This window comes from Rhea americana, unplaced genomic scaffold (assembly GCF_003343005.1).
Source record: "Rhea americana isolate MKP2758 unplaced genomic scaffold, rheAme1 scaffold_111, whole genome shotgun sequence".
In the NCBI taxonomy this organism is placed as follows: Eukaryota; Metazoa; Chordata; class Aves; order Rheiformes; family Rheidae; genus Rhea; species Rhea americana.
This window is the reverse complement of record NW_028185162.1, coordinates 223,399-236,064: the sequence shown is the minus strand read 5'-3', so window position 1 is coordinate 236,064 and position 12,666 is coordinate 223,399. Positions and strand designations below refer to the sequence as shown.

Below are 12,666 nucleotides of genomic sequence, written 5' to 3'. Positions count from 1 at the left end.
TACCCAAACTGACTCCTTTCCTCCAATAAAAGCCCCTCTAGATATGTGGTACAGAAGCCACGACTTGACGGCTGCTGGGAATACCACTGTGGGAATGTTGCTACCCCAATTGCTCCCTAGGCAGCATTATTTTATTCAGATGACACCTCCAGGACAGGACTGCAACATCAGCAACTGCTTCCCAGCGCACATTCTCAGGATTTCAGAGAGCATAGCTGCCTCCAGGTGTACTGTCATTTACTTTCCTTTCAGCAAGCGTGAAAGCTAAAACCTTTGATGAAAAGAAACTTCTGGGAATGATGAGACCGCAGGCAAAAGCTCAGCTGGTGCAGGTTGGTGCAGCTGCCCAGGAGATAAAGGGATGGTGGCCTTGCTGCCCTTTGCAAAAGGAACAGACTTTGCAGAGAGCATAGGTGCTTCACTAWCTGTACCACACTCAGCAAGCTCCTGCTTTCAGCCAAGTCTTGGGAAAAAGGCACCCCCCCCACACACACATATTCCTGTGTTTCAGGGAGCGGCAAGCACTCAACTCTTCTGCCACGTGCCGACTGCACGGCAGGGGATAAATGTGAGGATTTTACATGGCTGTCCAAGCACCCCAGTAACTGAGACACTTCTCTTCACACAGAAGAGCCCATAGCCAAACTCCTCCTGCTAATGCATCTCAATATCAGCCAGAAAAAGAGTTTTCTGTTCATTGTTTGCTGAATAAAATTCTTTCTCATTAAGARGCCCAAGCCCAAGAAATAGCCACGGGAACAAACAAGGTTCTGTGCAGATATAATTCCCACCTCGCCACTGTGGAATTAAAGCAAAGAATTAGGCTGCAGCCATTCCTTTCCAGCACAGTGAATGCTAAAGAGGTTACAGCTTTGCTCTGCAGACATTTTCTGGGAAGAAGAAATAATGACTTCTTTACTAGCCTGTCTCATTTGCTACTTGCAAGGAAACAAGCCTGAGGATTATTATTTGACATTTTTTGACAAAACAGTTAAGAATGATTACTACATGTCAGTACGTTTGAAGTGTTAACCCAAAGGATAGCTRGAAGTGCCAGTATTTCAGCATGCCAGCTGGAATTTCTACCTGAACCGCTCACCAAGGGTGAAGATTTACCCTGTAATCTGTGAGCTGAACCCTGGCACCTTACTAGTGGGGTCAAGAGGTATCTGATCCCCTTGAATAGAGATCATGAATGTTGTTTCGCAAGAAGGTGGGATGCAGCAATTCTTACAGGTTTTGTTGTTCTCCAAGCCAATATTTAGGTCATAACCAAGGGAGATTTCTCCTCCTCAGATGCTTAGAGCCAGACTAGGATAGGAAGAGAATAAAAGAGAGCACTTTCACAGTTACAAGTCATGCTAGGCTGGTAGATGCTGAATTCCTCCGGTCTGAAAAAATTACAGCATACAGGAACTAGGAAAACGGATGGAGAGCCAGTAGGGATCCCAGTTAGAGCTAAACCTGAGGGAAAGTTTTGAATGCAGTGGCAACTGTTCAGACGAAGAGCACGTGCCGGACACAAACCCAAAGGGAGCACAGGCTGTGTCAGAAGAGCTGGACGAGGTGCAGGATGGAGAACATTCAAGTCTCACCAGCAGATCACTGCTTACTAGCGAAGAGCAGAGGAGAGGCCATCAGGCTGCCGGCTCCGTAGCACTACTGTTCATGTTGGGATTTGCACCCGGCTTTCACTCCGTGCCGTAGGCAAGGATTGTCTTAGAGCGCTCCTTCCTGCAAAGCTCTGCTTTCAACACTCAGCCTGCGCACTGTGTATTTGATTAAAAGAGATGTTACATGCTGCCAAAGCCACAGCTCAACAGGGGCTACGCTGGTACTGTAACTACCAGCAGTAAATTCACGCGCATACGAGAGCCAAGGTAATGAAGTCAAAAGGTCCAAGCGGAGCGCGCTGCTGCTTTGAAGGGCGGCAGCACTGCYGGACTCACAGAGATAACCTGAGGCAACAGCAGCCCGTGCCACTGCTCGAGGACAGGGGTTTGCCTAGACCTGGGATTTGCTCCAAGTACAACCACGGGCTACTAATGCAATGCAACCCCGTACTACTGAGGAGCAAAACTATTTGAACTTACCTTTGTTTCAAGGTGGAATAATTTCCTGASAGATAAATAGTGGTTGGGGTGCTTATGCTAGAAGCTTTACAGTGGTGTTTGCAACTCAGACTTGCCACAGTGCCCTAAACTGAGGAACATGGCTTGTGCCAACAGGGCAGAGAAGTCAGCCTCATGGCTATCACACTCATCGAGGGACTGCTGGAGATGAGTGTGCCCCTGTCATGGCAAATACGTGGGGAAGACACAGCTCAGTAACTCTGACTCCCTTCTGAGGATGCGAATCTGCCACRCACTGCCACCCTTGGCAAAAACTCTCTTCTCCTCCTGATGTCTGACTTCTCTGTCAGACCAAGCTCTTTAGAGACAGGCCTTGTATCCTGCTCCTACAGAAAAGCCAAATCTGAATTGATTGCCTGTAGCCACTGGCCATAATAGAAAAGCTGATGCTGCCAATACAGTAACAAAGTTTTCACGCACATGCCAYGTGAACAAATGCAACAAGGGATACACATTTGGGAAGCAGGAACATCACTTGAGCTCTTTTGGAAACAAAAATCATAACATGTGATGTACAGTTCCTACTGAAACCAACAATTCCCAAATTTTGAAGATCCATTCACCTATTCTCAACCTAGTGATTTTTTTCTGAAGATGTTTGCACCAACATTATTATTTTCTAAAATATAATGATTTTTTTCTACTTTATGTTCATGAGTACTTCTTAAACAGAAAGGGGAATAATTCAGCAAACCAACTTATTATAAAACTTCTACTATATACGAAATAAAGAYGGCATACTTTCTGATTTTTGCCTCAGGGCTTTGATATTACAAAACAATCATTGAGTATTACAGTGTCGCAAGTGGCTACTTGACAGTTAATTCTAACTCGGGAATTAAATCTGCCTTTTTCAAACTTTAATGAATTTTCTCCAAAACAGTAAATTTTTGTAGACTTCAGAAACCAACCRCAAACAGCAGCAATAGCACAGAAATAGTAATAGCTGCACAGCACTTCTTCATTCCACCACCCAAATAACACYGCTACAAACACAGCCGCCCCACATGCTAAACGTTATTACAAGCTATTTCCACCGCCAAAGCCAGACTATTCTCTCCGTCAGCACTCACCCGACACTGAGCACCTCCAGCTCCCAAACTCGCACTGGGCACTTTCCTCGGCACCAATGCGACCCCGTGCCGTGCRCAGGCAGAGCTGTCCAGCCACCAGGCGCACACAAAGAACACGCTTAGCACRGGGTGGGAGAAAGGCAGATAAATTGAGGCTTTTGGTGACAAGGCAGAGGAGCCGATTTGCAACTCTGTTGTGTTTTGTCAGGGTGAAGACAATGTAAAATACTCATCCTTAAGGATTTCTTTTAAAGAGGGAGGTTGGTGAGACCTTGGAGCTGGAGGAACAAGATGTGGGCGCTCACAGAGGTCTGAGGATGAAGCCCAGCAGAACGATTTGCAGTGACAGTACAACGGCTTGCAGATAGCTTTGCTTTCTCAAGTGTGCTTAAGCTGCTCTTTAAAACTCATGCATGCTCTTCTCCCAGCAAAATCCATCCCTGTTCTGTGCATGAAATGCCTCGTACGGCACAGCAGCAGAGACAGCATGCTTAAGTGATCAAAGCACCTTTCACAACTGTATCGCTAGTATTTACAGACCCGTTTTACAAATGCTTGGGTTTATGATGTTGATGAGAAATGACATGTTTCCCTCCTCCTCCTCCTCCCCCGCCAAGGCTGCACAGCGAGGTGGCACACGCTGACACTTACCCAGGAAGCCCTCTTCATCCACAATGATTGTGTAGTCCTCTGGGGTTTCTGTGAGGCTGAAGAACTTGCACCTGGTGAAGGCAAACAGCAGGAAAGCAGGATTAGCCAGTGGGCTGAGCAGAGGCCACCCCATCACTGCAACCCTGGCCACGTCCACAGGACAAGCCCAAGGTACGGACAGACCTGGTGAAAAACTTATTATTTTTATTACTTTGGTTAATCACTTTTATTAGGTACCATATCCCTCAGGGCTTTTAGGCACAGCATGGGACCTGCTGTACTCTGCAGAGCCAAAGACTTCACATGTTTGTAGAAGACGCCAGCACCCTCCAAAAAGCTTCTTGCCCTGTCAAGGCCTTGCAAGCACAATCTTCCTGCTGAAGACCCAGTATGCGCTCCTGCTGCTTCAGAGCCTTTTCCTGCTGGAGTTGAGCATCCCTGTTCCCCTTGCCCATCCCTCTGCTGCCCTCCGGATAATGCTGCAAATGTCAAGTGCAGGAGCACAAAGCYAACCTGTCCTCTTCTTCATCTCTTATAGCCTCATATCTGCTCCACACTCATCTTTCAACATTGTTGGCCAAGTGAGGTCCTACCAGACTGCTTCTCAGCACTGCGGAGGTTCTGTATCTGAAACTTCCCCTCAGGGCTGCTGAGCGCCAGGACACCTATGTTGCTGCCTTGAGACATCCAAAACAGAGACATCCCCGTGATTAGAGATTTGGGCCAAAAACTGGCTCCAGCTTTCTTTTGTCATGTTGAAAAGAATGAAGAGTGCAGCTCTTCCCTCCAAAAACAGTGGGGAGAAAAACGAGATGGCTGCTGCCCTCCCCATCGCCTCATCAGGAAAACAAACAAAAAAAATAACATGCAGCTCTAATAGTGTTCTGCCATGTAACCAAAACGATTTCACGTAAATAGAAAGTACCAGACAACCTGTCCTAAGTGACTTGTCCTCCTTCCCTAGGAGCATCCGTCATGACGATCAAGCATGACAGTCTCCCTCCTAGCACAGATRTATCACCATAAAACACAGAAGTGGCCCCACCATAACAGAAACCACAACTTAATTATTTTATGTCATCGGTAATAGCTACTGTGACAGCCACATTTACTAACTCAACTCTCTCCAGGAACAGTGCCAAGACAAGCAGAAAACAGTAGCAGCCCAAATTCTTCCTTCTCACTTCTGACCTGCACAAGGATGGTCCCTGTGAGACTGGTGACCCAAGCAGGAGAGCTATGCTGGGCAAAGAAGGATGCTGCTCCAGGAGGATCCCAGGAGATATCAGTATTTCTTTTATTATTCAGTGGATGAATTCCCTGGAGAAGTCACTGAAATCAAAGTTTTTGCTACCAGCAGCTTTCCTACTCACACATACTGATTGAGGGATGCTGACTGGAGAGAAACTAGTGGTCTTAAAGGAGGAAACATTAATATTAAAAATCCAGCTTTCCTGATCTGTGATGGCATTTACGGAGAAATTTTGTTCCAGAACTGTAATACACGTCTGTTTGCACACATTGACCCAGCAGAAAGAGTATGAATGTGTCAGATGCCATTTTCTTAGYGCACATCTAAAAGTGATGATATTTAAGGGATATGTACTGACGAAATCCCGTAATTGCTGGCTCAGAAAGCATGTCAAAACCTCACATCTTCATATATCAGCACAAAGCCCAATCCCCTCCTCACTGCTATTCTGGAAAAGGTCAGCAGCATACAGCCATCTGAATTTAAACACAGAGTCTTTTCACCAGCACAGAAGAGACAGTGCTTCTTGGGGAATACATTCGCTCAGTTCAAGCCCATGTTGCATTTTTCACAGGGAAAAAGATAAAAAAGAAGGATCTGAATTGCAAGTGTTTATGCAATAAAATACTACATTGAATTTTTTTTCTTACCATCGTATACTAACAGAAATCAAGCCCAAGTCCTAAAACTTGTGCCTCAGCATAAATACACACGGATCTACTGCCACGGCGAGCACAACTGAAGAGTTGTATGTCTTGAACCACCAGCGACAGGAGGAACCCCCAAACTGTATTGCTCTCCTGTGCTAACGTATACATTGCCCCTTCCATTCAAGCGGCTCCAAGTATTTCTCTTCCCCCTTACAGCAGTTCTGGAAAGCTGCACGCCAACAGCATCTTCTGTTCTCACACTGAAGCCAACAAAGGAAAGGAATTGCCCTTTAATAGGTCTGAGACATCAAGCAAATGGTGCTTCTCTAAGTATGCGCAGAAAGCATATATATAGGAAGAAAATATTTTTAGTTCCCTAATAGCCAAGCCTCAGATAGATTCTTCTGGATTTCTGCCTTCTTCGTATTTCAGCACATTTCCACTTCAGCACTGTTGCTGACTTCGACTGCCTGACAACATATGTCTTTTTCTGGCAACACAGCAAATGTAGACCAATCTATTATTAGATTAGATCTTTGAAACGGCAAAGCTTACGCTGGTATGGAAGTAATACCGGAGCTTGCACAGAGCAGGAAAGCATGCGTAGGATGCAGCAACAGCATCATTTCAGTTTGCAAACAGCACGTAAGTCTCCACAGGAGGAGAAAGCAGGCAGAAAAGCCTCCTGCTTAGCCTCGCTCACAGGTCTGCCCCAGGAATGTCTCCTGGAGACGTTTGCTCCCCAGACCTGTCTAGATCACAGGGGTGATAACACTGGAATTAATGCAACTTCCACTGGTTCAGGGTCACACTCAGAGCACATGCTTGCAGGAATACTGCTGGGGGTCAACTGAAAATTCTGCACAAATGATGGTCTTTAAGGAAACCACAACTCCTGTCTTCTCATTTGTAAGGAAACCACTTAGTTAATTGTTGCCTAGGCAGAGTGAAGAGTTGCAAAGCTGTTTGTCCCCTGGAAAAGGTCCTTCCCAGAAGCAGGTGGGTGACCAGCCTCTCCCCACCCCTCACAACCATGGCCTGGCGCTTCAGAGAAACATAGCGACTAGAAGGCATTCAAACGCAAAGTCTGGAGGTAACGCAAAAGTCTGCAAAGAAGCCGTTGCTCTGAAGGGGAATTAAGCAGCAACACTAAATCAGAAAGCTGATCTGAGTGAGGATGAAAAACATAATTTGTTGGGTTTTATTCCAGGCTGTCTTCTCATTTTAGATGAGAAGGGATTTGTATGCCTCACTCTGTACATTATCATGGTAATATATATTCTTAGTAAAGAAAGACAGTCTCATGCTAATCATCTCATCCGTGGTGATCTTAACTTCTTCGCAGTTTTACAAATAATGACAAGAGGTGGATTCTAGCGCGACATATTGTGAAATGTATTTAGGAAAGCAGTAAGGAACACTTGTGCTGTTAATGCATTTTGACATATTTGTGTAACATGTTAAGTACTTTACACCATCTAATTACAAGACTATGCAGTCAAATGGCACCAAAAATTACAAACAGTGAAGTGACTGGTGTTTTCTAAACAGCATATTTGTTTGTTAGCCAAAACACTTTGCCATCTTTTTGGCAAGAGCGAGGAAGAAAACACAGCTTAGCTGAACTCCGGAGACGAAGCAAAGCCCCTCGCGATAGGGGTCGGTTTGCTTTCCCCTCGACGCTCAGATCCGCAGGTGGTGGCTTCATCTTGCTTGCCGTAAGTTACTTCTGCAGTGCCGTGTCAGCAGGCTGCGACGCCGCGAAAAGGAGCATTGCTCAGACGAGCTGTTTCAACAACCCTCCCGCCCCCCGGTTCCAGCCCTACCAAGGGAAACAGCGAAGATGTCACGGCGCTGCCGGGACCGGTCAAAGGACAGCAGGAGCATTCCTTCCAGTCATTAGCCGGGCTCGGATCCGAGCCGGAGACGTTAGCAAACACGGTCAGGGACTGCCTGAAGCGTCACTGCGATAGCGGAGTTCGGCTCATTACAGAAGGTTAATCATTTTCAAAAACAACGCGGAGCAAAACTAACAGATTTGTGGCCAAGGAAAGCAAGTATTCATGAACAGACATTAATTCAGGAAAGTCCTGCAGCCTGTGCTGTGCCAAAACTTCTAATATGATAAGCCTGATGGTCTTCTCTAATTTATAATAATAATGATAGTCTAAGCCACAGACTGCACTGTGGACAGTTAAACAGGGGGAACTTCAGTTCACCTCTCTCCTTGCTTCTTTTGCATAGCTGGAAAAGTTAACCAGAGCCTTTATTTAGGCTTTAAGATGCCCGAGAGGAGAAAAACAGCAAAACRATCTGCATCAGTGAAGAAACGGAAATCAAAACCAAGTGCAAAAGGGATGATCTGCAACACAGACCATTTRAAAAAAATAAACAGAAGATGTGGATGCGCTCACAAAGACACTGATCTTATTAAGGACAGCTTACTGATAAAACCAGGACACTCAGCAACAATACACACAAGGATTATTCTAAAATGTCGGCTGGGTGTCCCCCTTCCTTGCTTTCACTAAACTGAAATCAAACTGCAATTTGAGTCTTCTTCAAAACAGTTCCYTGTGGTCCGGACTGCAAGAGCCCATGCAAGTCCAACCACTGCTGCAAAGGAAGGGAAGATTAGCAGCAGCTTGGAACGATACCAGCCAGYGATTCTGATACAATTCCCACTTTTCTAGAGCCAGACATGGTCAATCCAGACTTCCCAAGCTGCTGATTTAACAAAGGTACAGTATTCAAGAGCTATCTTGCAACATAACCGCAGGCAAAATGTTTTTGGTTCTATAAACACACACTTGGAGTTTATTTTATATGACTAGCAAAACCCAAGTCAGGATGCTTTCACCAGTCAAAGCCTAATGTTTGCAGTATTGCTTTCTAAAACTATTCCTTGGGGTACTCAACTGAAATTTTCCTTCATTTGCCATGACAGCATTTCTTTTTTTAAAAACACTTCCTGAAAAAACAACTAGAAAGTAACTTGCTACTTGGCTGGGGCTTTCTTTTCCCCTTCAASAGATTTCCACCATCATGTTTAAGAATATTCTGTAAAAAAATCTGTTCATCCCTACTGATGCATAGAAATCTACTCTTGCCAAATGTAAAGAGAGAAGCCAAAATACGCTGGAGTAAGTAGTAAAARAATACATCAAGTGAGGAAGTGAAAGCATGTTAGATGCTAGAATTGAGCAGAAAGCTGATCTCACTGAAGGAAACTGGGCAAGGGAGATSAGGAGGTCTGAGGTCCACCTGAGTRCAGCTCTCTCCCGTGAAGCTGCCCCAATCCAACGAACATGAAAGGCGCTGCTCTCCCGTCCCAGCACGATGCCAACAGGCAAGGAGCCTGCGGAGCTGAGCGGAGATGCACTGCAGGAAATGTAAACACACTTTAAGACTACACAAGTATTACTGTGCTCATCTGTTATTTGTCTGCTGAAGTAGCTAAATATAGAGATGTTTTCCTAAACTCAAGAACGGTTCACAAGCAAATCATCTGAGGTGCGGACATGCTGAAGCTAACACATCCCCTGCACCCAAGGCTCATCCTGGGCGTGAATCTGCAGGATAATTTACTGACCTGATGTAATTAAAAGTTATTCTTAGCACACATTTTTCTTCTTGGGTCATAAATTATTTCAAGCGAGCTCTGCTGGGTGATTTTTATTGGGAATGTCACCATTCACCATCTATATTAGGGGATGGGGCTGAATCAAAACCCTGGATCTGCGCTTCGCTGTGCTGGCTGGTGTCCAGATGGTGCACGCGCCAGGCGCCTGGCAGGGATCCTTCCTTCCTTGCTCTGGGAGAAGTCACCCAGCTACCTCCAAATGGCTCATTTGCTCTTTGAGACTCAAGTTTGGAAGGTGCCTCGTCATCAGTCTCAAGGGAAAGGGTGCAAAGCAGAAGGACGGGGGCCTGGGCTGGCTCTGCACCCATGCTGTGACCCACTTCGCACAACCGCAGGACCTCAGCCTTCAGCTTTTAGCTTCTTCCTGGCTACTAACAGTGCTGGTTTCTGGTGAACACAGAATTTGGCAGATACAGTGCATCTGAAGGGCCTGCCTGGTGCTCAGAGAGGGAAGAACCTCTTCTTTTTTTAAAAAATAGCATATTTTAAAAGAGCTGTAACAACTTAATATCAATTTTACTCAGATAACCTGGAAAAAATAATCAAAAAAATGAGGTTACTTTACCTCTACTTCTCTTTCATCTCTTTTTGTCTTCTTCCTCTCCTTGCTTCCCAAGAAGAGACAAAAGCAGCTTTTAGTTTTAATTGAAATTWAAAAAAAGACCACGTCAACAACAAACATTTCATGGAAGACTATCTCATTTTGACACAACCGGTCCCCTCAAATCCCATAAGAAACCTCCACTGCCTAATGCCTTATGGTTGGGAAACGTTCCTTTATCGCAGYGAAGCGGCTGACAAGGGGGCAGGAGGAATTCAGCTGTCATTGGTCAGAGCTGCGGTCAGGAACACATTTTTTTCAACTAATCATAAAAGTAAAAGTAAAATATAAAAATATCGCATTTTGATAGGTATATGCGCCTGTTGGATTCCACTGCCAGGTTTTTTTTCCAGGTCTCTGAAACCGTCTCGCATTTCGCAGCTGCCACACGGACGGCTGCCGCACCACTCCGCTCTGCCACGTGCTCCCGATTCTGCTCCCGGAGCGAGTTCAGCAGTTCCGCGGCCAGCCCCGGCTCTCCCCTCTGCGGTCGTCTGGCTTCCCCCCTCCGGCAGAACTCACTTATCACCTACGTGAGCGGGGACTGCCGTAACTCAGGACCAAGGGCTGGGGGGCAGGGACGCGTTTAGTTCGTGGTCRCTTCCCCAGCTACTATTTGAACTTTCTAGATTGGTTAGGGGTAAAAGTTTAGGCAGCTGATGGGAGTAGCTGCCTGCTCGGGCTGCTTGAAAGCAGCCATCTCTCTGTGCTCGAACTGCTGGGGAYGGCGGAGAGCCACAGGGGCATGCATCTTCTGCCACGCTCAGGCTCGGAGGGCTACTGCTAAACACCACCTGCAAGGTATTAGCCTTCTCCTCCTGTCTTTGGGCAATAACTGTGAGCCAAATTCATCAGTGCACGAGCAAATGCAAACCGGGTGAGCTATGCAACTTGGTCCCTTTGACTGGATGAGAAACATCAGCTCAACCGCTTGCAGGGAACCGGAGAGCCAGAAGTGCTCTTGCTTACCGCAACTGATTTCTGATTTTTTGTGTAATACGCGTGCAGCAATCCAAGCTGGGCTCACCAAAACCAAGGAAGCGCCTCAACAAGCATCGTTTCCATTGCAAGGCCCAAATGCCCACAGCCTTCGTCCTTTTAAAACAAGCGYCCACGCAAGCACACAGCCTTCCTCGGCTCCCGCAGGACTAGGTCACGTTAGGACGATGCATGCTTTTACCTGGGAAACATTTGGGTCACTGGCATCGTGCTGGGCTTTCAGTGGGGATCTAGAAGTGCAGTCAGGGTATCATTGTCACATTTTTTTGGCTTAACACACCTGAATTAAACAGGGCTTTTGCTGGTGGGCTCTCCTAGTCCCTGATCTCAGTATCTGCACTCTCAGATCTGCTTTTTCCCCCTAACACAAGCCATGGCTGGTACCTCTGAAGCACCAGGAGGAGCCTCCCTTGGCTTGTCCGTGTCTCTGTTTGGGACTTCAGGAGCTCTATGTGCACTATTAAGTGAATTTAAGCCAAAACAGCTTAGTGCATCCCATCTGCATAAGTTTACCTCTTTCTAGTTATTGGGACATAAACACAAAACCCAGTTGCAGGCTCCAGGAATGGAAGGGGCTTGCCCCAGAGTCAGTTTTGGATCACTAAAGACTCTATAGTTATATTCCCCAAAGGACAAACTGTACAAAGAAAGTAGATTTTTAACGCTCAAAACACAGAGGAATAAATCTTCCTCCCCAAGTCATCACCACTGACTGGCCTGCATCATGTTACAGAAACTCAACTAGAAAAGTCAACTTTCAGAAAAGCCATTTTATTGCAAATTTGAATTTAGGCAGACCCGACCCCCCCCCCAAAAAAAAAAAAACAAACAAAAAAAAAAACAAAACAAAACAAAAATCAGCTTGTAACATTCACAGAAATCTAACCAAAAAAGCCCAAGGAATTATTAACGTCGTTTTCCAATTGATTTAAAAGAAGCCATAGAAATGTGGGTTTTTTTTGTCTGTGCAATTCACTGAACATCCCACAGTTAGTGGTTTGCTCCAACTCGCTTCACAACTCTTCTGACTTTCACCTACCCTGACAGTAGCTTCATTCAATACAAAACAGGCAAAGGGCAAAAGCAGAGGATATTTTTCTTTTATAGAAATCTGCCTTTAGCACTATTATGTGGAAGAGCTGCAGTAGCAGGCCTCTGTACCACACTAAACTCCCGTTACAGTCCCCTCGCTCCGTTTGCATTGAGCTTGTCACCGTAGGGACTGCGTCGGGTTTTGTAGCTCCTGCTGCAGGTGGTGCCAGGCTGTTGAGGGCCACCAGGGAGACTGGCAGGTCCACAAAGCCCAGAGACCGCTAAAAGTTACTCATCAACTCTTCAATGTCAAAATGAAATACCAGGAGGCCTGACACTAGATAAAAACGAACTACAAACCACGCTGAGGAGGAAGGTGAGCCATGGCACAGGTGGCTCACCATGCCAGCCTAACGTCTCTGCCCACTGCAAGGTGGCGTTGCATTGCCGACATCCGCAATGCCAAGAGCCTGGCRTGGCAATCGCGGTGCTGCCTGCCCCAGGCTCCTCCACCGCAGCCATCGCCGCGACAAGGTGCRATCCTGTGCCCCCAGCTGTGCAGCCCTGCAACTTCTTTTCCATCGTGGTTAGTTGGATTAGCTTGATGATCCACCAGAAAACTCCTCTCTGCCA

The 12,666-nt window shown here is 46.2% G+C and overlaps 1 protein-coding gene across 1 annotated transcript in view; it reads right to left on the bottom strand.

Annotated features, from left to right (window-relative positions):
- The window catches only part of CASTOR2 (cytosolic arginine sensor for mTORC1 subunit 2), a 108,674-nt gene that overhangs the window by 44,116 nt on the left and 51,892 nt on the right, over positions 1-12,666 (bottom strand). The window contains exon 2 of the mRNA XM_085314837.1: positions 3,857-3,927. Within this exon, the coding sequence (XP_085170963.1) occupies positions 3,857-3,927 (71 nt within the window). The remainder of the gene's footprint in view (positions 1-3,856; positions 3,928-12,666) is intronic.